A 21,750-nucleotide genomic window follows, 5' to 3' on the forward strand; every position below is an offset into this window, starting at 1 on the left:
GAGACACTTTAGAAATTTGTGACCGCAGCACTGCAATATTAAGAAAATACAGTTCGCATTCGGTCAGTTACTGTAGAGTTTCAGACTTCTCGAGAATTGCAATGTGTGAGCTTTATATTACATAGTGAGACTATGAGTAATATTTAAATTCTAAAAGTTTAACTTACCGGGACATGTTGACTCTTTCTGTGTTTTGTCATTCTCAAGACCCAGGATTGTGCTGATGGAAAAGTCGGTCAGCTTCTGATGACGGAAGACTGGTGCCAAAGACGGAGCATGGATAGCAGAAGTGAATGACAAGTCACGTGATTTTCTTGAATTCGTAGAATCAACAACGGAACCAACTGACTTGAAGTAAAAACTCTCCATCATAACTGAGTTGATAAACTAGTCTAATGACTGAAGAACCCATGCAACCTCCGATCTTATTTATACACTGACAGCTGTCAATCAACGAGAAACAAAGCGGTCCGACAAGAGTTAATCAGCCGTCGTAACCGATAACTAGAGTAATTCAATAACTATCAAACATTCGCACCGCTTATTAGCGGCTAGTGAATTAAACGCAGCGTCTTGTTTTAGGAAGTTCTGACCGACAGATGCGGCAATTACTTTCTTTCCACTTGTCTCTTCGAAAAGAGTTTTAGGTTTCAAAACATTCAAACCCCTCACATATTACCTTTGAGTTGTCTTTTGGCAGTTTTGAGAATTTAAATTAAAATTCCATCATACCCATGTATTTTTGTAGATGACTTTCTTTGCTCTAATTCTTATCTTTCTCCTAGATAAAATGTTAGTAGTGTAAAAGGAATCGAGGTTTGATCAAGATTGAAAGTAAAAACCAAACATACATTATGCTCACCACATATTTTGTATACTTGCTTTCCTGTACTGTAATTTCTTTGTAGAGAATTTCGTGTTACATTGCTCAGTTATAATAGCATGTACCAAAGGCAGGACAGACAAACGCTCAAAAAATTATTGAGAAGAACGGACCCGCGTAAAAACTTAACGGGCGTTTTTGTGTGGAGCGCAGGCCCGAAAAGGCAAAGTCGTCGGCGGCAATTTGGTTTTCAAATAATTTCCATAATAGCTTACCCAAATTCATTTAAATTACCGCTTTTTCCAAGGCAGCCGATACGATAGTGAAAGCCGTCCCACCCAGAAACTAAAAATGCGGGCGGATGCATCAGCTTGCGCACTCATTTTGATAACAACTTTTAAAGGAGCTGTCAGTCACGGTATATTGAGTTATTTTGGCCACGTACAAAATTACCTTTAAATTGAAAGAAAACTAAAAAATTGTAGTTTACTAAGGTAGAACAACATCAAAGACCTGATGATAAATCATAAAGAAACAAGGATGGTTAAGGATGGAGAAGATTGACGTTGATTGCGAACGACGACCTTTAACAATTTTGGCTAAACTTTTCAAGATACGCAAACCTTGACGTATCCTTTAAGAATAGGAGGGTTAAGAGAACCACTTTGGAATAAAATGTGAGTAATATCTTAACTACTATTAGTTTCCAAACAGTAATGAGACGTGAATCCTTTTAGAAACGACGGTGAGCGGTATCGGTGGGCACGAAGTTAAACAGTTTATAACTTTTTTTGACGTCGCGTCAATAACGCGACGAAAAGACGCGGAGAGAACCAAACAGGATCGAGAATGCTGTTAGAGATACGATATAATTTACTTCGTACAAGTCAGAGAGTGAACTGCTTGGAATTTATCGTGGATGCAATTTTGAAATTCCCAGAATTGTACTCTACTCAGTCCAATTGCCATTACTTATTTCTCTTGGATACAAAGTAGGTTTCACTCGAGTTTCGAAAACTAGTTAATGCAAGTTTCACTAGCTAAACTAGTTAAAGCAAGTTTCGGCCTTGCTTTAGCTTTGCAGTACTGCCCTACGAGATTAAGTCCAATATTTACCCCAGCCTCTCATACAGGTTTTCCCGCCGTTTCTGTCATCTATATGTATTTACTTGGAGTTTTGATTGGTGCACTGGTTTCTCTGTGTCCTTTGTAATTGCCGAATTGATTTCTTTGCTTTTGGTTTTACAGCACTGTACATTCCCACACAAACGATTGTGCAGCAGTGCTGAGGTACTGAACCTGGTTTTCAAGCCAGTTTGTTGTTACTGGGGAGGGGTAGGTTAGTATTCCATTCATTATTTGCACAAATAAACTAAAGAAAACAAAATATTATCCTCACTAATTACTTATTGTTTTATTAACATCTCTGTTGACTAAATAACAAATGTTTCTTGATAAGCATGTTAAATATTCTACAAACTGTAATAAAATTGTATTTTCTTAGCTAATTAACTTTAATGCGCTTTATTTCAAGGTAGTTAATGGCAATTTTTCTTAAACTGAAAATACCTGCTAATTTTGATCATTTCTAAATCCTACATTCAATACGGCTGGTATCTATGTAAGCCACCGCTGTATGATAGTCTCGCGGACCTCGCTTGTCTTCTCTTGAACTGGTCAGCGTGAAACATGGGTACTAGTAGTGATGAACGGCCTGTCAACTGGTTTGACTTAATTGACGAGTAATGGTTGTCTGCTCTGATTGGTCGACTGTGTGGTGGAACTTTCAAGTGATTTTCCAGCGCTGGGTAGGACATACGTATACATTCAGCATGTTTCCATTGGTCTGGAGGGGACTGGATCCGAAACTGCTGTCTCTTTGGAAGCACACCTTCCCTGACAAGACGACCAACCTGATTTGATGAGCTGGACTGGTACCTAGACGTCATCTTTTCTTCTTCTTTTCTTGATTTGGCCCGTCGGTTCTGGAACCAATACTATAAAGGAGAAAAACGAACAAACATTAGCAAAACATTCTTCGCAATATTGTGATAGAGTCAGTTTTGTTCCGAACGCATTCAAGGCGTTGCAAAGATCTTTGTACAGAATCATTAACAGTCACAAATAAACTCTTGGTCTTCGGCCATCGTGTCTTGATAAGAAATATAGCACAAACAGCGGTGATAAACATTTTAAAAACATGCATTTTATGAACTTGATGTTTCGTACGCTGGTCAACATACATTTTTAAAAGTTTAACCGTTAAATTTTTCTCTGAAAAGCTATTTATACTGTATCAATGGGGGTCTGGAACCTAGGTATAAATAGCTTTTCAAAAAAATTTTAACGGTTATACTTTTGAAAATGTATGTTGACTAGCATACGAAACGTCAAGTTCATAAAACGCATGTTTTTAAAATGTCTCTCACCGCTGTTTCTTTTATATTTTTAGTCACAAATAACCTGTACAACATCGGGGGGTAAAATCAATTAAAAGAAATTTCTTGGTAGAATTGAGGGGAGAGTAAAAATTTCCTAAAACATTCTGTTTCCAACACAATAAGAAACTTGATTGATCAATGCCGATTTCAAGATGATATATCTAAATCGATCATTATTTAAGGAAAGACATCAGATTAGGGATTATTACTTCCACCAGGTTAGAAGACTTGGCTTGAAAATTAAAAACAAATAAATCCCCCATATTATTTTTTAGGCATAAAATCATTAAATTGTCAGTAACACTTTGTTGCATTAAAATTAAATCTTACCTTCAGACTTTTGGCTGTGATCCCAAGTCTCTGCACAAGGTCCTCCTCATCTGCACTCATCAAATATGGCCGCCGTCTGTATGCTCGCTCCAGTTGCCACACCTCAATGGGCGAGAAGGTCGTGCGCTGTCGCTTCTTCCTCGGAGGCTGCTCGGAATGTGTCGATACTTGATCGGGCTCGCTGTCACAATCACTGCTGGGACATGCGTTGTCTGAACAAGGAGATAATCGCGGGCTGGTATCACTGTAGCTGTGTTGAGAACTCGGAGTCTGAATGGGGTGACGGCAGTGCACCGACGCTGTTGACAAAAGAATATATACGTTAGCGTTCAGAAATAACTCGTACCTTAAAAAAAAAAAAACAGTTTTCAATCCCATAGGACAAATACATTGTATGGACAAGAAAACTCAGAAAAGCTGTTCCCACAGCATTGCTCGTTTTTTCTAAACTTCCACTCCCTTTCAATTATTGAAACCAATTTATAACCACTAACAAGAGCCTGAACCAATGTAAACAGTTTTTCCGCACAGAGTACATGAGTTTGACCAAGTTTCGCTCTCTAGCTCTGTTAACACCTTTACACCTTTCCTACTAAAATGGCATAGTCATTTTCACTGTCGATACAGCGCTCAGAACTGTGTTAAAGAAAACAGATTGGGTAGTGTTCACTTGCGAGTTCAAATAATTATACTAGAAACTTTTAAATTATACTTCAATCATCAGACCTCGCAGTAGTAAACTAATGAGAAAATACTTCTGTCTGTTACTTCACAGTCTCAGACTTCTCAATATTTACAATGTATGACATTAATATTACAAAATGAGCTTATTAGTAGTGTCACTTACCAGAGTCAGAGCATACTGTCTCTTTGTGTGTTTTGTCGCTCTCCAGACCCAGGATTCTGCTGATGGAGAAGTCGGTCGGCTTCCGTGGAAGGAAGACTGTTGCCAAGGGCAGAGTACTGATAGGAGAACTGGGAGAGAGCTCACGTGAGTTTCTTGCATGTGTAGAATCAACGAGGGAAACAACTGACTTGAAGTAAGAACTCTCCATCATAACTGAGCTGATAAATTTGTTACAATAACTACAGCACAAAAGTCATTGACTGAATGAAGAACCCATGCAACCTCAGCTCTTATTTATACACTGACAACTGTCAATCAAGAAATAACAAAGCGGTCCGACAAACAAAACACGGAGTTTTTCAACCTTCCTCGCCGATAACTAGAGAGTTTACAATAATCTAACATTCGCTTCGCTACCCAGAGGTGAAAGAGTTAAAAATAACGGCTTATTTTACGAAGCGCAAACCGACAAATGCGGCAATTACTTTGTTTTGTTTTTGCTTTTTTCTTCAAAATAGCTTGTCAGTTAACCATTTTCGTGTGGAAATGTTTATTTTCCTTACATATTAGCTTTCTGCTTGTCTCTTCGTAATGGCTCCTCAGATTGACTGTTTTAGTTAGAAATAGCTTGCGCCCGCGCAAATGTTTTTTTTTTTTTTTTGCGTCATTTTCATCCTCGAAAAATAAGACAGGACAGACCAAAGAAATATAGACGGACTTCGTCACGCTCGGTCCAAACTGCTACAACCTAGAGACAACATTCCCCTATACGGCATCGCGCTCGATTAGTAAGAACTTATTATCGAGAACTTCGGATCCGCGTTTAAACTTAATCGGCGTTATAAAAGGGCTTGGGGCCCGCAAAAGCAAAGTCATCGGCGGCAATTTGGTTTTCACATAATTTCTACCGGAGCTTGTCCAAATTCATTTAGATTACCGCTCTTTTCATGGCAAATGATGCAAAAATGGAAAGCCGCCTCACCCTGAAACTAAAGAAACGTCACAACCGTGTTTAGATACTCTAATAACACACCTATCAACCAATGAGAGCGCGCGTAGTAGCTCAGTTATTTTATAATACTCCATCGACGTGAAAGTGTTCTCTGAATATTATTCTCCAGTCAGTCAAAAATCTTCTACTTATTTTTTTGGGTATTGATAATTCGAATTTGCTTTGGTTTTGCAGCACTAAAAAAAACTCCCGCCACTATTTTTTTTTTTTTTTGCTTTTTTCCACTCAGTTATAAACCCAAACCCAGCAGTCAATCTTATGCACACGTTTTCCCACGCTTCGCGTCTGCCTCTTGCACGTAGGTTTGACTGGGTCGATGGTTTAGCTGCGTTCTTTGTGATAGGCCTTAATGGTTACTTTGGTTTTCCAATGCCATATTGTATTACTGTATTTCTTTTTCCGTACATCTAGCTACTAAATACGTTGGTTACGTTTCCATACAAAAGATCTTGACGCAAGATGCTCCAGATCACAAACTATGCATTCGCTATATTTCGATCTTTGGCTTAAAAGTGTGTTTATCTTTACCAACTTTTTGTTACTTGAAAATTTATTTAACGCTTCGACGCCACGATAAGAGTGTAAGAGGAGGAAGTCATGCCGAATATAGATCCACCATGCTCCAAACGTTTTAATGTCATGCGTTACAAGCGTTCTGTTTGGAACCTGTTGTACGTTTATGTCGCGTTTATTCTCTGTTATCTATCACTGTTTTGCATCTTGATCGCAATCCATGTTCGAGGAGCGAACAGAGCTCGAGCAAAGAAACAATTCCGACTTTTATGAGAGACTGATTTTCATCAACTCTTCGCTCAACCCGCCACTTTTTTGCGGGACTATTGGTGAAATATGGCGTGTGGTGCTAAATTAAAGACATTATCAGACGTTTTCTGCAAATAAATAGGACGGGAATATATGTTGGTTGAATTATATCTTTTTATGAGAGGTTACTGTGTTTATGATGGTTTTGTATAAGCTTTGTCACCAATTTTTCAACTTAAATGGAAAAAGTCCTTAATTAAAAAATATAACAAAAATAACAAAAACATTGTTGCTGTGCATTTTCTCCTCCTATCGTAGATCATAATTCGCAAATTATTCACCTAAGAAACGTTCAATATAGATGACAAGTCGCACTGTGGGTAAATATTTACCTTCGTTATGCGACAAAGACGGCCCAGGTAGACAAGGATTAAAATCAGCCTATCAGTGCTATATTGCTGGTTCACCATAGTAGCTATTTTCACTAATCGCAATTGGCCATTTCCGACTTTCCTTGCGAACAGGCTCCCGGCTGGGTTCAAGGACGAGCTAGCCGAACGTGGTCTAAGGCGTGGGGAGCGACCCGGGAGAGGTCTGGTGAGGAAGGGGAGCGTTCCGCTTAGCTCGCTTCGCTCACCAAACTCTGTTTTCTTTGGTCATCAGCTCGCTGTCGCTCGCCGAATTTTTTTTCCGCCCTCGCCGAGAGCCTGTTCGCTGGCTAGGTGAAATTCGAGGAAGCACCCAGTAAGTGTTAGAGTAGCAAGGCTATGACTAGAGTTTAAATTCATTTTATTTCTTTAATTCTTATGCATACACAGCACAAGTGACAACTGCGCGACTGATTAAAACACAAAAGTGAGAACCTTAACCTTTATATGAATTAACACTGTGCCATTTTCAAACTTTGATGTTATATTTTGGCAATGATAATAAAATAACACCATAACACCACAAACAGTTGAACTCGCATTTCGCGTGTCTCCGCGGTTTGCGACAATATTCGTAACCAGATGAATTGTGATGTTAAAATATATGGACGTTTAAGGTAGGTTTCATTTCAGTCAATACGCATCAATATAAACCATATACATACGCATATTTATCTCATAGCGTCCCTTTCTGATCGTCATGTCCAATGGTTGTTAAGATAATAATATTCGACTGATATCGCGGGCTTTATTTTGGTTTTATATTTACGTCCAATGAAATATTTTGAAAGAGGATGAGGAATTCCTGAGCGAAAATTGTTTAATCATTTTGGCAATATTGATGCTTGATTCATCAGTGTTGTGCGGTCTGACGATGAGTTCTTTAATTTTATTATTTGTTAACCTCATGTATCGTGTTTAAAAAAAAAATTCCTATATTAAGAAGAAAGATTGGCGTGATTCCGAAATAATTCATATGACGTATCCTACTGCTACACTGACGCACCACGAACGATACTTTGAGCTTACATATGTATGTAGCAGTGGGCAGGTTGATGGGAGCCTGTCCGGGAAATGTCATCCGGCACTACACAGGGCAACAATTTATTTGGCAGTCGCAACTCAACAACAATGGCAGAACTTCCTTAACTCAGACTCGGTAAAGGTGTACGAAAAGATACCAATCAAGTGGGTTAGGCTGAAAATATCTGGGCCACGAGCCAAATATATTGGCGTCCGGACCTCCCAATCAGTCATTAGGGAGCTTAAGAAACCACGACGGCGACGCCGAGGACAACGTCGATTAAAAAATTAATTTGTATTTTACCTACGAATCTCCCTATACTCTAAGTTCATTTACTTTGTTTATCACTGTCAAAACTACCGCCAAGCTAAATCCGGAACACAGCGATAAATTTGAAATAAAAATTTAAAAAAATTAGCCTTCGTTGTTCACATTCTCCAGACAACGCAGAACAGGTCATTTCACGATGTTGTTGTTTACAGAGGACGGCAAAGAAATGTACCAAGAATTATGACGTACGTGCACAGCCATTGCACTGGTCATTAAATCTCTTTTTCGTTGACGTTCCTGTTGTTGTTGTTGCCGTTGCTGTCGTGTTCTTTTTTAAGCTCCCTATAAATATCTGTGAACGGTTTTGCTTAACTCTTCCTGTGAAATAGCATCCGGTGTAAACATGCACCTGCAGTAATGGTTTTGAGTCATCAGTTATTTTAATAACTAATGACTCAAGTCACTGCTATTGAAATAGTTGGCATGACTCGAAAGGAATAAGGTTACCAGAGAAACTAAGAATAATAATATTAAAAAATAAACTCGCAATTGGTTTCGTTTTCCTTCTTCCAAAGTGATCAAACAACAAGCATCTTACTACAGAATATACTCATTTTAAAATGTGTGACGCATTTTCTCCACTCAACACGTAGGGCTTTTATTAAAATCTTCGTCTTCAAAGCTGTCGTTCATAAAACCTTATTGTCAATTGATGTGATTTTAAGCAAAGTTGTTATCTTTCCTTTAAATATATTTTGCCAGCTGAAACTAAATAAATTATGAACAAAAGGCAACCATCGAGAAAAAGCAATAAAAATAACTCAGAGGACGAAGCGAAACTGATGTGATATGGAATATGACCCGGAAATATGAGAACGGTAACTAATGCAGTGACAGGTATTGACTGAAGCCAATTTCATATCTAAAGGGCTCACGCTATATTCTAAAACCACCAACCATCTACTTGCAAATTTCAAACAGTTGCCGAACACTTAGCGTTCGAGAAAGCTTTCTGTTTACGCTGTCAGCTACAACCAACACTGATAACCGAAACGATTCACAAGGCAAGTTCAGTCTTTCAGGTAATCCTTTTTCGTTTTCTTTTCTTTTTGTTTTTGTTTTTTCTTTTAGAGAAACTGCCCTTCAAGTTAGCAGTTGACGACGAATATTCAGCTCATCTTCAGTGTGGTTTAGCAGTGGTTTCCATCAAATATAAGTATTCTACGTAGAAGTAAAACTAAAACTACAATGTCTTTGCAAAGGTATATACTTGTTATATAAACATCTCACCCAAACATTAACCGAATCGCTCTTCGGGATTATCTACGAGGAAGTACGCGATAATTTTATTTTCGATCTTGAGTCCAAGAGTGCTTCTTTCAAATGTTGTTTGCTCGAGATAGAACAATCGAAATACGGTATTGAGTTTTAATGTTTTGAGAATGACAGATTACATCCAGGTTTATATACGTTAAATGGTGCCGTGATGGAAACCACAATTAGAAGACCGTGCCTAATATCTATTGGAAATTTGCAAATTTGGAGGCTTGCTACAAGGAAATGCAAACAGACTTTCATCTCAGATTTAGGCTTGAAAATTCTATAGAAGAATGTAAAGACCTCCATTAGAAAGGCAGAGGTTTGCAATAAATGTTATTTCATGACGTGACAGCACTCAGAATTTAGCTAAGAAGTGAACTCGCAATAGGCTTTTTCCAAAAACACTTATCTATTACTTAACCAAAAAAAAATATGAAACGAGCTTCATTTAAAAAAAATAAAAACAAAAACAAAAACAAAACAAAACTGAGAGAGCTAGTAGCGTTGCAAACTCGTCATGAGAGCTAAACAAATCCTGAAAAAGTGCTGTGAATTTGAACAACAAGTAGTTCTTGTCAGCTGTCAGTTATTTGCTCAACTTTAAGTGATTTCTTAGCGAGGACTTCCTCTTTCAAATATTTGTGCAAGCGTTAGGTCTACTTCTCGAAAAAAAGGTTAAAACCATGTGGGAGATTTTCACGGAGAATTATTATTATGACAGTGTAAAGCGACCTTCTGCGTATTGTGAGAAAATACGTTAAAAAATCGAGTTAAACTAAGAGAAAGGAGGGTGAAGGAAGAAGGTGGAGTTTCAAGGAACTTTTCCCCATTGCCACTGTCCCAGCTTTAAAAGACATCCAGCTTATACAAACAGATCGACCAGCTTCGAAAGGCTATCACAAAGGATAGGATCATAACTGATAATCAAATTTTAAAGAGTGTTATGGTGTTGTGGTGCTAGATCTTCCAAGAGTTTCATGGCTTAGACAGAAAATTGACTCAATTCTGCTCATGAGTACCAGCTCGGGTCTGCTTAAAAACTTCCTCTAAAAGAGATATCATTCGCGTGATTTTGCGCGCTGAAATATATTTCCTTATCAACAGGGGACGTGTAATAATTGGTGTAACGACCAGCTGAAGAGAGCTGTAGAAGAGTGTTGGAAATATCTTCGTGACAGACCCTTAAAGGAAGTTAAGAAAATGGATAATTTAACTGTGTATGAAAACAACACGAACGTCCAACAGTTATTTTGCCCAACTGGTCTTTATGGAATACATCTTAAGATATTGATTTCAGCATTGAATATTCCTCTATGCGTCACAGCATTTCTGGGGAATATTCTGATTATTGTTGCTCTTAAGAAAGTATCGTCTCTTCGTCCACATTCAAAACTTCTCTTCAGCTGCCTTGCGGCAACCGACCTATGTGTGGGTGCCATCACGCAACCTCTGTTCGTCATCTACCTCATGTCTCCAGAGCACTCTAGACTTTGCTTTTATGCTGTGGTGTCTTTTCTTACAATAGGCATGATTTTTTGCGGCGTGTCTTTGTTAACGCTGAGTGCTATAAGTGTAGACAGACTTCTCGCTCTTTTGCTGGGGCTACGATACAGGCAGGTAGTAACTTTGAGGCGAGTGCGGATCATCGTAGTTACATTTTGGATTGTTTGCACATTCATAGCAGTTACTTTAACTTACAACCATCAAATATCTTACTACATGGCATTCGTGATTTTTATATTGTGCATAGTGACCTCAACCTTCTGTTACTCGAAAATCTATTGCACACTTCGACATCGCCAAACTCAAGTACACGACCATATTCAGCAAGGACAAGCGAATGGAGCAGTAATTCCAATGAATCTAGCACGTTACAAGAGGACGGTGTCCAGTGCGTTGTGGTTACAAATGGCGTTACTGGCTTGTTATTTCCCAGGGATTATACCATTCTTTATCTTACAATTCCACGCACCTACGCCGTCTATTGAATTTGCATCAGCTTTAGCACTTACTCTCTTTTTGCTAAACTCCACTTTAAACCCAATTCTGTATTGCTGGAAGATGAGGGAGATAAGACAAGCAATGAAGGACACGATTGGACACTTTTGGTGTTTTTCGAGCTAACTGCGTTGCGACTGTAGACTTAAGTGATTGAAAGAATGTAAGAGGGTCTCAACAGAGTGCCACAGCTAACCGTATTATGGTTAACAGAAATCTTAGAAATTAGTTACCATTGTTTTCAAAAGTTAAAAATTAACTTTTCTGTTTAAAAAAGTTGAAAATTTATTTTGACTTCTGTAAAAAGCCTTAGGATCATTCCAGGACGGAAAAAGACGGTTATTAATTTAATTGTTGCCTTATATAGTTTGCCAGCCACAAAAAGAAAAAACAAAAACAAAAACAAAACGTAGAGTCTTAACAAGAGATTTTAAGACTTTCACTTTGGTGGCTAAAATTGTTTTACAGTTAATATTTTTTATGGCTAACGGTTTCAATTTTTCAATTTTTAACGCCTAACGGCTAAATTTTGGCTGGTCTTACGGCTGACGGTTACCTCCAATGAGACTCTACTGCAATTCCTTGATCATAAAATTAATCCACAACAAAGCCGTCATAGCACTGAGTCGATTAACGCAGAAAATGCACCTAGTTCTCACACAATAAATTTTTTTTGTTAATGAGGGCTCTCTGCTTAAACAGGGATAGCTGCCAACGAACATAAGAACGAATATCAGAACTAGCAGGGTAAATTGCTGTAAAGATACCTTCATTTGAGTTTTTTTAATACTGGATAGGCGCATAGAGTGCCACAACTTGTAAAGAAGAAATTCGTTTCGTGTAGAACAGGACGAACAGAGGCCAGTTTAATGTTTATTACAGGATAACTGGCATTTTAAATTTATTTAACGAGAAGCTGTTATTTTACTAGTATTGTCAACCCAGGGCATCAAAATTAAACTAAAGTGAGAATCCGTGGGAGGTAACCAACTGAAAGTATTGATGAGATTGATTATTCGCTCAGCCTGGTACATGTGTAACCCGCAGCACTGGCTTTTATTTATATGTACATTTCCACGTGCGCTATACTTAGTTAACAGCATTAGTGCCAAATAGTGGCACAAGGAAGCTATTGTAATTAAAAGAGGGAGTTTAAGAAAACCACAACGGCAACGGGCAAAGACGCTAAACAAAAGGTTTAATGAGCAGAACAATGGTTTTGCGGGTGCGCTATAATTCTTGGTACATTTCTTTGCCGTTCGCTGCAAAACTACACCGTGAAATGACCAAAGAAAACGTGAACCACAACGGATCATTTTTAAAATTTATATTTCGAATTTTACATTGGGTCCCATGTTTGCTTTCCAGATAGTTTTGACAAAGAGAAACAAACTGAATGAATTTAGAGTAACACAAGATTGGTCAAGATTAGTAGGTAAAATATCAATTCATTTTTTATTCGACGTTTTCCTCGGCCTTACTTAAACTCCCCCAAGAGAAGATCAAAATCTTTTGTTCCAATGTTTCACTTGTAGTGTTGGGATTTACGCAGATCAATAAAATTTGAAAATGCCATCCTTTTTGAAGCCTTCTGTTTCTGCTTGACTTCACGCCCCTTTATTCGGGAGTCGACGAAGTTGGGGGGGGGGGGAGGGGAGGGGAGTTAGGTTGGAGTGGGAAGCTGAGAGAAGTGGATTTACATTGATTTGCCCAGTTCATGGTGGTTTTTGTAGGTACATGGAATTGGAGCCATCAGCCGAAGTCTAGTTCCTAAGCTCTCTCTTCCTCTATGAAGGATGACTTGCATGCGCATGCTCAAAGCGAGCCAATCAGTTTGAAGTTCGCGGGCGCTCTGGCCTTGAACTGTTCGTTTAAATGACGAATTCAACTACACGACAGAGTACACCACCACAAGAAACATGGTCGCAAGTTTTATATAAAACAATTTGAGAAGCATGCACTACAACTAGAAACGCCGGAAATGAACGAAACTCGGCTACAGCGTTAAGTCACACGACACATGATTAATTGCTTACAACTAAATAGCCAATTCCTTCTCTGAGATGTGCCTGTAAGGAATCGTGGTGGTTGTATTTATCAAAACAAATAGCCAAAGTAAGTTAGTGACATGCTGAGAAGGAGAAATTACAAATTAAGCTCAACTATTATTAAGAGATGGCATTAGTTTTTCCCACTTTTTGTAATGTTTATAAAGTTGGTTATTTTTGGTAGCTATTTTTTTTTCAATGTAATAAACGGTTTTTGTCTTTGCTAAAAATATTGTTAATGTTGGTTTAATTTTATTTAATTTACATTTATAAATAAAAAACTTTCCTAGCAGTATCAAGTGATTCAGGATAATAAAGTCTTCGTTGTTGTTGAACACTCCAAACAATATATTTTCAAATGTCAAAGTGTCCAAAGATACATTCTGGTTTGAAAGCCAAGAAGAAAAAGCCCGCCAGAAGTCTTTTGTTGTATCTTTTCTTTTGTTGTATCACAATTTTTCTTTTTTTTTTTTTTTTTTTTTTTTTTTTTTTTTTCTCTCTCTGTATTTGGGTAGCTGCACTATTGTAAACAACGCATTGTATATTCTTTAGGTATAATTAGGCTACGATTAGTAATTATAATTTGTTGTATGTAATCTATTGTAGTTATGACGTATTGTAAGTATTGTAACTAGTGTTATGTCTTGTGTTGTATTGTATGTATTATAACCCAAAATGTTGAAAAAAAAAAAAAAAATTACAAAAAAAAAAAAAAAAAAAAAAACAAATAGCCAATCCAAGATGATCACTACAACTACCAAGATTCCCTGCAGGCACATCTCATAGAGACAATGGAACATTAACTGTCAAATCCTTCCTATGGTTTGCACATTACACAGGTGAAATAGGTAGGTGAGTAGGTCAAGTCTACATGCCAAGTGGCCCAACAGGCCGGTGGGTATCTCCAATTTCTGTGGCAAGAAGCGACTAGGATTATTTCTTCTCACCCTGGATGGGATGCTAATCCATCGCAGGGTTACCCCCGCATTAAATTCGTACCGATATATACACCTGGGTGGAGAGGGGGTCTGTGATAGTAGCGTGTCTCGCCCAAGAACACAACACAATGTCCTCGACCAGGGCTCGATCCCGGACTGCTCGATTCGAAAACGATCAAAGTAACCGTGAAATATTCGTCTCTTTAGCGAGTGATTTGAACTTTGCGGATAAGGAAGTTCAAGATGGCGGCTAACGAGTAGTGTTCTTGCCTTTAGTTTTCAGCGGGTGACAGCGGGTGGTGCCTGCAGGTTGAATTTTGGGGTTGGTAAAAAGAAATGGTCGAGTTCTGACTATGGACATTAAGTTGTCCTCGTCTCTCGTTTTTACCTCCTGCGCGATGGCTTCAACCCCTTTATAGAGCGAGGTGTGAAGATTCGCAATAACTTTGTCTTTAACCGCATCGAATGCATTGTTTTTAGGGAGGGTATATAGATCGTTTTCACGTGACGTCATCACTTTTTAAAATCCAAAACTAAAGAGCCACCAAAGACTTTATCTTCATCAGACATAAGAGGCGGTATATTTATATCTGTTTACAATTTTACAGCTCAATCGCGTGCTTCGTTTGGAAACCAGAGCATTTTGCATTTCAGGGTTATGGAAGTGCGTGACGTGACACAAGGCTACGACCGACTTTGTTAAAAAATATAAACTCATGATTTTGAGCTTTTTTAGAAGTTAGAGCATTGGTTAGAGCATGTAAATGCTTGTTTGTTCTGTACTGATAATCAGTTGCCTAGATACGGATGTTTACACTATTTTCCGGCCGCCATATTGATGTACCACGGATCTGCACCAACATGACGTTTTCATACTGAGCTCTGTAAATTTCTGCGAAACATTTCGACGAATACCTGGAGTTTGGGGAGGCTTTTTCCACTGGATGGTTTTCGATTTATTTTTTTACTGCGTGACAGTGAAGACGATCTGTAGGGCATTGTTGTGAGCGTCTACTGATGCATTTGTAGTAATCAAATGTGTACCTTCATTGCCAAAATTATTAACTTCCTCTGGTCAGCCATCCATCAAAGCTCCCATAAAATGAATGAACTGTTGATATCGAGACTTTCAACTTAATCTATTTATTATTCATCGCAGCTGACTAAATTACAATTGGTTCTTGAAAGCTATGATAAATATTTTACAAATTGTAATAAAATTGTATTTTGCGAGCACATGACCTTTAATTTAGTTCATTTCAAGACACTAAAACAAGTTTGGCATTACAAATTGAACAAATTCCTAACTATTTGCGATCATTTCTAAAAGGTCCTAAAACCTGCATTCAATATGGCTGGTTTCTATGTAAGCCGCAGCTGTGCCGTAGTCTCGCGGACTCCACTGGTCTTCTCTTGAACTGGTCAGCGTGAAACATGGGTACTGGTAGCGACGAACGGCTTCTCAACTGGTTTGATTTGAATGATGAGTAATGATTGTCTGTTCTGATTGGTCGACTGTGTGGTGGAACTTTCAAGTGGTTTTCCAGCGCTTGGTAGGACATGCGTATGCATTTAGCGTGTTTCCACTGGTCTGGAGGGAACTGAATCCGAAACTGCTGCCTCTCAGAAAGCACACCTCCCCTGACAGGACGCCCAAACTGGTTTGACGAGTTGTACTGGTTCCCAGACGTCATCTTTTCTTCTTCTTTTCTTGATTTGGCCCGTCGGTTCTGGAACCAATACTATAAAGGAGAAAAACAAACAAACAAAAACGTCAGCAAAACATTGCTCTTAATAACTCAGTTCGAGGTCCATATTGTAAGTTACGGACCGAGTTTTTCCCCATGGATTTACGGCCCAAGGGCGAAGCGCGCGGGGCCTAAATCGAAGGGGAAAAGACGAGGATCCGTAACTTACAGTAAGGACCGAGAAAACGAGGTTAGTAAGAGATTTATCATATCCCTACCGTGTCTGACGGGTTCGGGAACGATTTCTATTCACACGGAACAGCTTCAAATTTCTGAAGCACCTCGAAAGCAAAACGGGTCAATTTGAAAACGTTTTTAAGTGACTCTTAAGTCGTTAGCAGGTTTAATACACAATTTCAGAAGTAAAAGAAAGTTTTAAACTTTTACTTGCTAAAAAAGTTAAGAACACTTGGCGATAAATCACGTTACATTTTGGCAACAAAAACCGCTTTAAATTTTAGCGGGCTGTAGAGTAGAATACGGCCCGCTAAATTGACCAATCACAGCGCACATACTAACTGAGAGATATAATACAAAGACTTACAAAGATCTTTGTATAGAATCAGCAAGAGTCTTGAATAGCCTATACATTATTCTGACGCGGGGGTGAGGGTGGTGGGGCGGCGGGATCAATTAAAAGAATTTTTTGGTAGAATTGAAGGGAGAGTACAACTTTACTAAAACACTATATTTCTAACAAAATAACAAACTTGAACCATCAATGCCGATTTCAAAACGATATCATAATCAAATCGATCATTATTTCAAGTAGGAGAGAAATCAAATTAACCGGGATTATTACTTCCACCAGGTTAGAAGACTTGGCTTGAAAATTAAAAACAAATATTTCGTCCATACGTTGTTGGTATTGAGTTGTTAAATAAATTGTCACTAAAACCGTTTTGCAGTAATTAAGAGTAAATCTCTACCTTCAGACTTTTGGCTGTGATCCCGAGTCTCTGTACCAGGTCCTCCTCATCTTCACTCATCAAATATGGCTGCCGCCTGTATGCTCGTTCCAGCTCCCACACCTCCATAGGCGAGAAGGTCGTACGCTGTCGCTTCTTCCTCGGAGGCTGCTCGGAATGTGTGGATACTTGGTCTGGCTCGCTGTCACAATCACTGCTGGTACTTGTGTTGTCTGAACAAGGAGATGTTGTTGGGCTGGTATCACTGTAGCTGTGTTGAGAACTCGGAGTCTGAATGGGGTGACGGCAATGCACCGGCGCTGTTGACAAAAAATACATACCTTAGAACTAACAAATAACTCCTACGTTTTTAGAAAATCAGTTTTCAATGCCGGCGGCATTGAATAAATACCTTGTATGGACAAGAAAACTCAGAAAAGTTGTTCTCACAGCAGGGTTCATTCTCCAAAACTTCCACTACCTACTTTTAATTACTAAAATCAATTTGTAACGATTCACAACAAACCAAAACGAGAGTAAACATTTTTTCCACAGAGGCAGACTGAACGAGCTTGACTAAGTTTCGCTCTCCAACTCCGCTAGTATTTTTAGACCTTTGCTGCCAAAATGGTAGTCTTACACACTTCGGTCAATACAGTCCTTCGAACTGTTTTAAATAAAACAGATTTGCTAGAGCTCACTTGCGACATCAAATATTTCTACTATAAACTTTTAAATTATACTTCAATTGTCAGGAACCATAGCAGCAAACTAATGAGAAAATACTTCTGTCTGTTACTTTACCGTTTGAGACTTCTCGTTATTTACAACTGGGTATGACATAATATTACAAAGTGAGCGTATAAGTTAAGCTTACCAGAGCATATTGACTCTTTGTGTCCTTCGTCGTTTTCCAGACCCAGGATTCTGCTGATGGAAAAGTCGGTCAACTTCTGTTGACGGAAGACTGGTGCCAAGGACGGAGTACGGATAGGAGGAGTGTGTGAGAGCTCACGTGATTTTCTCGACTGCGTAGAATCATCGACGGAAACAACTGACTTGAAATAATAACTCTCCATCATAGCTGAGCAGATAAACTCCAGTTACAATAACTACAGCACAAAAGTCATTTACTGAATGAAGAACCCATGCAACTGCAGCTTTTACTTATACACTGACAGCTGTCAATCAAAAAACAAAAAAGCGGCCCGACAAACAAACACAGAGTTTGTCAAAGGTCGTTGCCGATCACAGTGAGTTTTGAAATAATCAAACATTCGCACCGCTACATAGCGGCAAGAAAGTTAACTGGGTTGCGGCTTATTTTACGAAGGGCTGACCGGCAAATGCAGCAATTACTTTCTTTCTGCTTGTCTCTTCAGAACTGCTTGTCCGTTAACCGTATTAGTTTCAAAATATTTATTCTCCGTACAGAAAAGTTTCCAGTTTCCTTATGTCACTTTTGAGAATTTAGCGGTCAACCAAACCCATATATCAAGATAGCTGACGATTCTCTTTGTTGTCTTTACAGAGCGTTTCCTCTTGATAAAGTATTGGCACAGTAAGAGGAACCTATAAAGCTATTAATTAGTTTTTCTGTGTTTTTGTTTCTACTACTGTTTCCTTGCTGTAAATATAAATTTTCTGTAGAGAACATCAAGGTTAATTTTCACTGTCGTGTTATTTTACGCGCGTCAACGGGAGGGAAACAGCTTTACGCTCGTAAAATAAAATATAGCTAAAGTTTGCGCTAAAGTGTACCTGCTCCATGCGCGTAGCATTGCTGAATTACAACGAAGATATTGTGACAAGAATCATGTGTGTTAACAGTAATCTCGGGCTACGAGCAGTTTTCTTTATTAATAATACACATGAAAAAATTACTCGATTCTGATTGGCTAAGAGCAGTGCAGTTCAAGTGTAACACCAGTGCAAAAAGTGTAACATCAGTGCAAAAAGTGTAACACCAGTGCAAATTACACATCAAAATTCTGGATTATGATTGACTGAAAGATAATAGGAATTTTTCTAAGAAAATGATATCAGGTAAAATGATGACGAAAATTTTGTGTTGAAACTTTGAAAAAAGTTTTCTCAAATAAGAAAAAATGGCTCCAAGAAAGATTTTCCCGCACTTCCTCCGCGCGAATGTTTTCATGTTTATATTATTAATAAGTAATCATACGGTTTTTCTCGTTCAATTTGGAGTTAATTTGCACTTGTGAGTTTTTCAAAAAGCTGAAATTACTCTCGCCGAAGCGGCTCGTGCAATTTCAGCTTTTTGAAAAACTCACTCGTGCAAATTAATTCCAAATTGAACTCGAAACCGTATGATTACCTACACAAACAGGATCCACTGGACTAGCAATAAACTGCGCGCGTAAAAATTTATTTAATGTTTGTCCCATATTTTTATTCTTGAAAATTTCAAGGACAGGAACGGAGACCACCGGCTAAAATATAGCGTGTATATTGTGCAAAGGACCCCGCGCTTAACTTAGCGCGCTTTTTTTGTTGTGCGGGATCCGCAAAAGACCAACTTAACGGCGGTAACTTGGATTTCAGATCATTCCTATTGTAGTTAGCGCAAAATTCAGTTAGATCACCGCTCTTTTTGTGTCAACTAATGGGGAAGTAAAACGCCGCCCTACAATTCAAATAGATCACCGCTCTTTTTGTGTCAACTAATGTGGAACTAAAACACCGCCCTATTCTGAAACAACAGTTGCGGGCGGTCGATTAAATGATCTCGTGCACTTACGAGCCAACTATTTCTCTATTAGTAATATATAATGAAGTATTCATTTATCCACGGTATATCAATTTCATATTGTAGAACGGAGTGTATCTATAACAAATAAAGACCACGTCCACAATACGCCGGAGGAATTTAAAAACGGAGGTCTCACCCTAAAACGCATCAAATGTTTTCCTTAAACACCACGCAGGAGGAATTTGAAAACGAGGCAATCACCGGTCATTTTCCATTTGTGTCTGAGTAAAACTCGGGTAGAGCCTATCATGATTATCGTAACGTCATTGTTTACTAAAAACTCATCTTCAAAATGTTTTCTGTCCACACTGAAACGCAAAGCTGGCGTTTTCTAGTTCCTCCAGTTTGCTGCAGTGTGGACGGTAGGCCTAACCGTAGAAAGAAAGCTGCTTTTTCAAATCTCTCCGGCGGGCCTAAGGCAAAACCGACACAATTTATTCCGAGTTTGTTGCTACTTTAGTACATTACTTTAATCTAAATAATTCCTTAATCGAGCCACAGTAGGCGGTTTTAAATTATGAAATAAACTAAATCATTAGTTCTTGAAACCTTTGCACTTGATAACTTTTTGTGGCTCTGGATAGTATAATTTTACAAAAAAGCTGGACGTCTCGTCCTCAACAGAGTAAGGTACATATCAAGAAGGGGCCAAGACGTGAAGGAATTCGCCTCTCAGACGGTGGCCTTAAGGTGGCTTACAGGATCGATTTCTAGCCGTTTTGGGATTGCGGTTGTTTATCCTCCTCCCAATGTGCGGGGTAAGGAATGCGGGCTCACAAAATGGCTGGAAATCGAGCCTAAGTGGTTTACTACAGTTGCCTGCTAGACGAAAGTTTTAGACTTCGTACACTGAAAAATGACACAACTAACTCTAAGAAGAAACGAAAACAACTTCAGCACTTAAAACGCGTTAAAACACTGGTATACGTAGCCATAGTTTCAAGCTGTTTTTAAACTCTTTATTATTTGTTAACGTCATGTTTCGTGTTTAAAAACAAATTCCTATATTAAGAATAAAGATTGGCAAATAATTTATTTGACGTATATATCCTACTACTACACTGACGCACCACGAACGATACTTTGAACTTACACATGTATGTAGTAGTAGGCAGGTTGATGTGAGCCTGTCCGGGAAATGTCATCCGGCACTACACAGGGTTACAATTCATTTGGTCCTCGCAATTCAACAACAATGGCAGAACTCTGTTAACTCAGACTCGGTAAAGGTGTAAGAAAAGATACCAATCAAGTGGGTTAGGCTGAAAATATCTGGGCCACGAGCCAAATATATTCCCGTACGGACCTCCCAATCAGTCATTTGGGAGATTAAGAAACCACGACGGAAATGCCGAATGAATTTGTATTTTACCTAAGAATCTCGCGGTACTCTAAAGTCATTTACGTTGTTTATCTCTGTCAAAAACTATCGCCAAGCTAAATCCAGAACACAGCGATAAATTTGAAATAAAAATTTAAAAAATTAGCGTTCGTGGTTCACATTCTCCAGACAATACAGAATTTGGTCATTTCACGATGTTGTTCTTTACAGAGGACGGCAAAGAAATGTACCAAGAATTATAACGCAATACAAAAATCTGTGCACGCTTTTGCTTAACTCTTCCTGTGAAACAGCATCCGGTGTAAACATGCACCTGCAGTAATGGTTTGAGTCATCAGTTATTTTAATAACTAATGACTTAAGTCACTGCTATTGAAATAGTTGGCATGACTCGAGAGGACTAAGGTTACCGGAGAAACTAAGAATAATAATATTAAAAAATAAGCTCGCAATTGGTTTCGTTTTCCTTGTTCCAAAGTGATCAAACAACAAGCATCTTATTACAGAATATACTCATTTTAAAATGTGTGACGCATTTTCTCCACTCAACACGTAGGGCTTTTATTGAAATCTTCGTCTTCAAAGCTGTCGTTCATAAAACGGTATTGTCAATTGATGTGATTTTAAGCAAAGTTGTTATCTTTCCTTTAAATATATTTTGCCAGCTGAAACTAAATAAATTATGAACAAAAGGCAACCATCGAGAAAAAAATATAAAAATAACTCAGAGGACGAAGC

At 38.5% G+C, this 21,750-nt stretch overlaps 1 protein-coding gene across 3 annotated transcripts; it reads left to right on the forward strand.

Annotated features, from left to right (window-relative positions):
• Positions 1-6,634: 6,634 nt before the first annotated feature.
• On the forward strand, positions 6,635-11,625 carry LOC145503074 (histamine H2 receptor-like). 3 transcript variants are annotated; one of them, XM_081482498.1, is made up of 2 exons: positions 6,635-6,959; positions 9,069-11,625. In XM_081482498.1, the coding sequence occupies exon 2, from the start codon at positions 10,458-10,460 to the stop codon at positions 11,379-11,381; it is 924 nt and encodes a 307-aa protein (XP_081338624.1). In that variant the 5' UTR covers positions 6,635-6,959; positions 9,069-10,457; the 3' UTR covers positions 11,382-11,625. The 3 variants fall into 3 exon arrangements, with proteins under 3 accessions (XP_081338624.1, XP_081338622.1, XP_081338625.1); XM_081482496.1 differs by lacking the exon at positions 6,635-6,959 and having other exon boundaries at positions 8,412-9,199; positions 10,362-11,625; XM_081482499.1 differs by lacking the exon at positions 6,635-6,959 and adding an exon at positions 8,412-9,019 and having other exon boundaries at positions 10,362-11,625.
• Positions 11,626-21,750: the final 10,125 nt, after the last annotated feature.

This window comes from Orbicella franksi, chromosome 11, assembly GCF_964199315.1.
Source record: "Orbicella franksi chromosome 11, jaOrbFran1.1, whole genome shotgun sequence".
Taxonomy (NCBI): domain Eukaryota; kingdom Metazoa; phylum Cnidaria; class Anthozoa; order Scleractinia; family Merulinidae; genus Orbicella; species Orbicella franksi.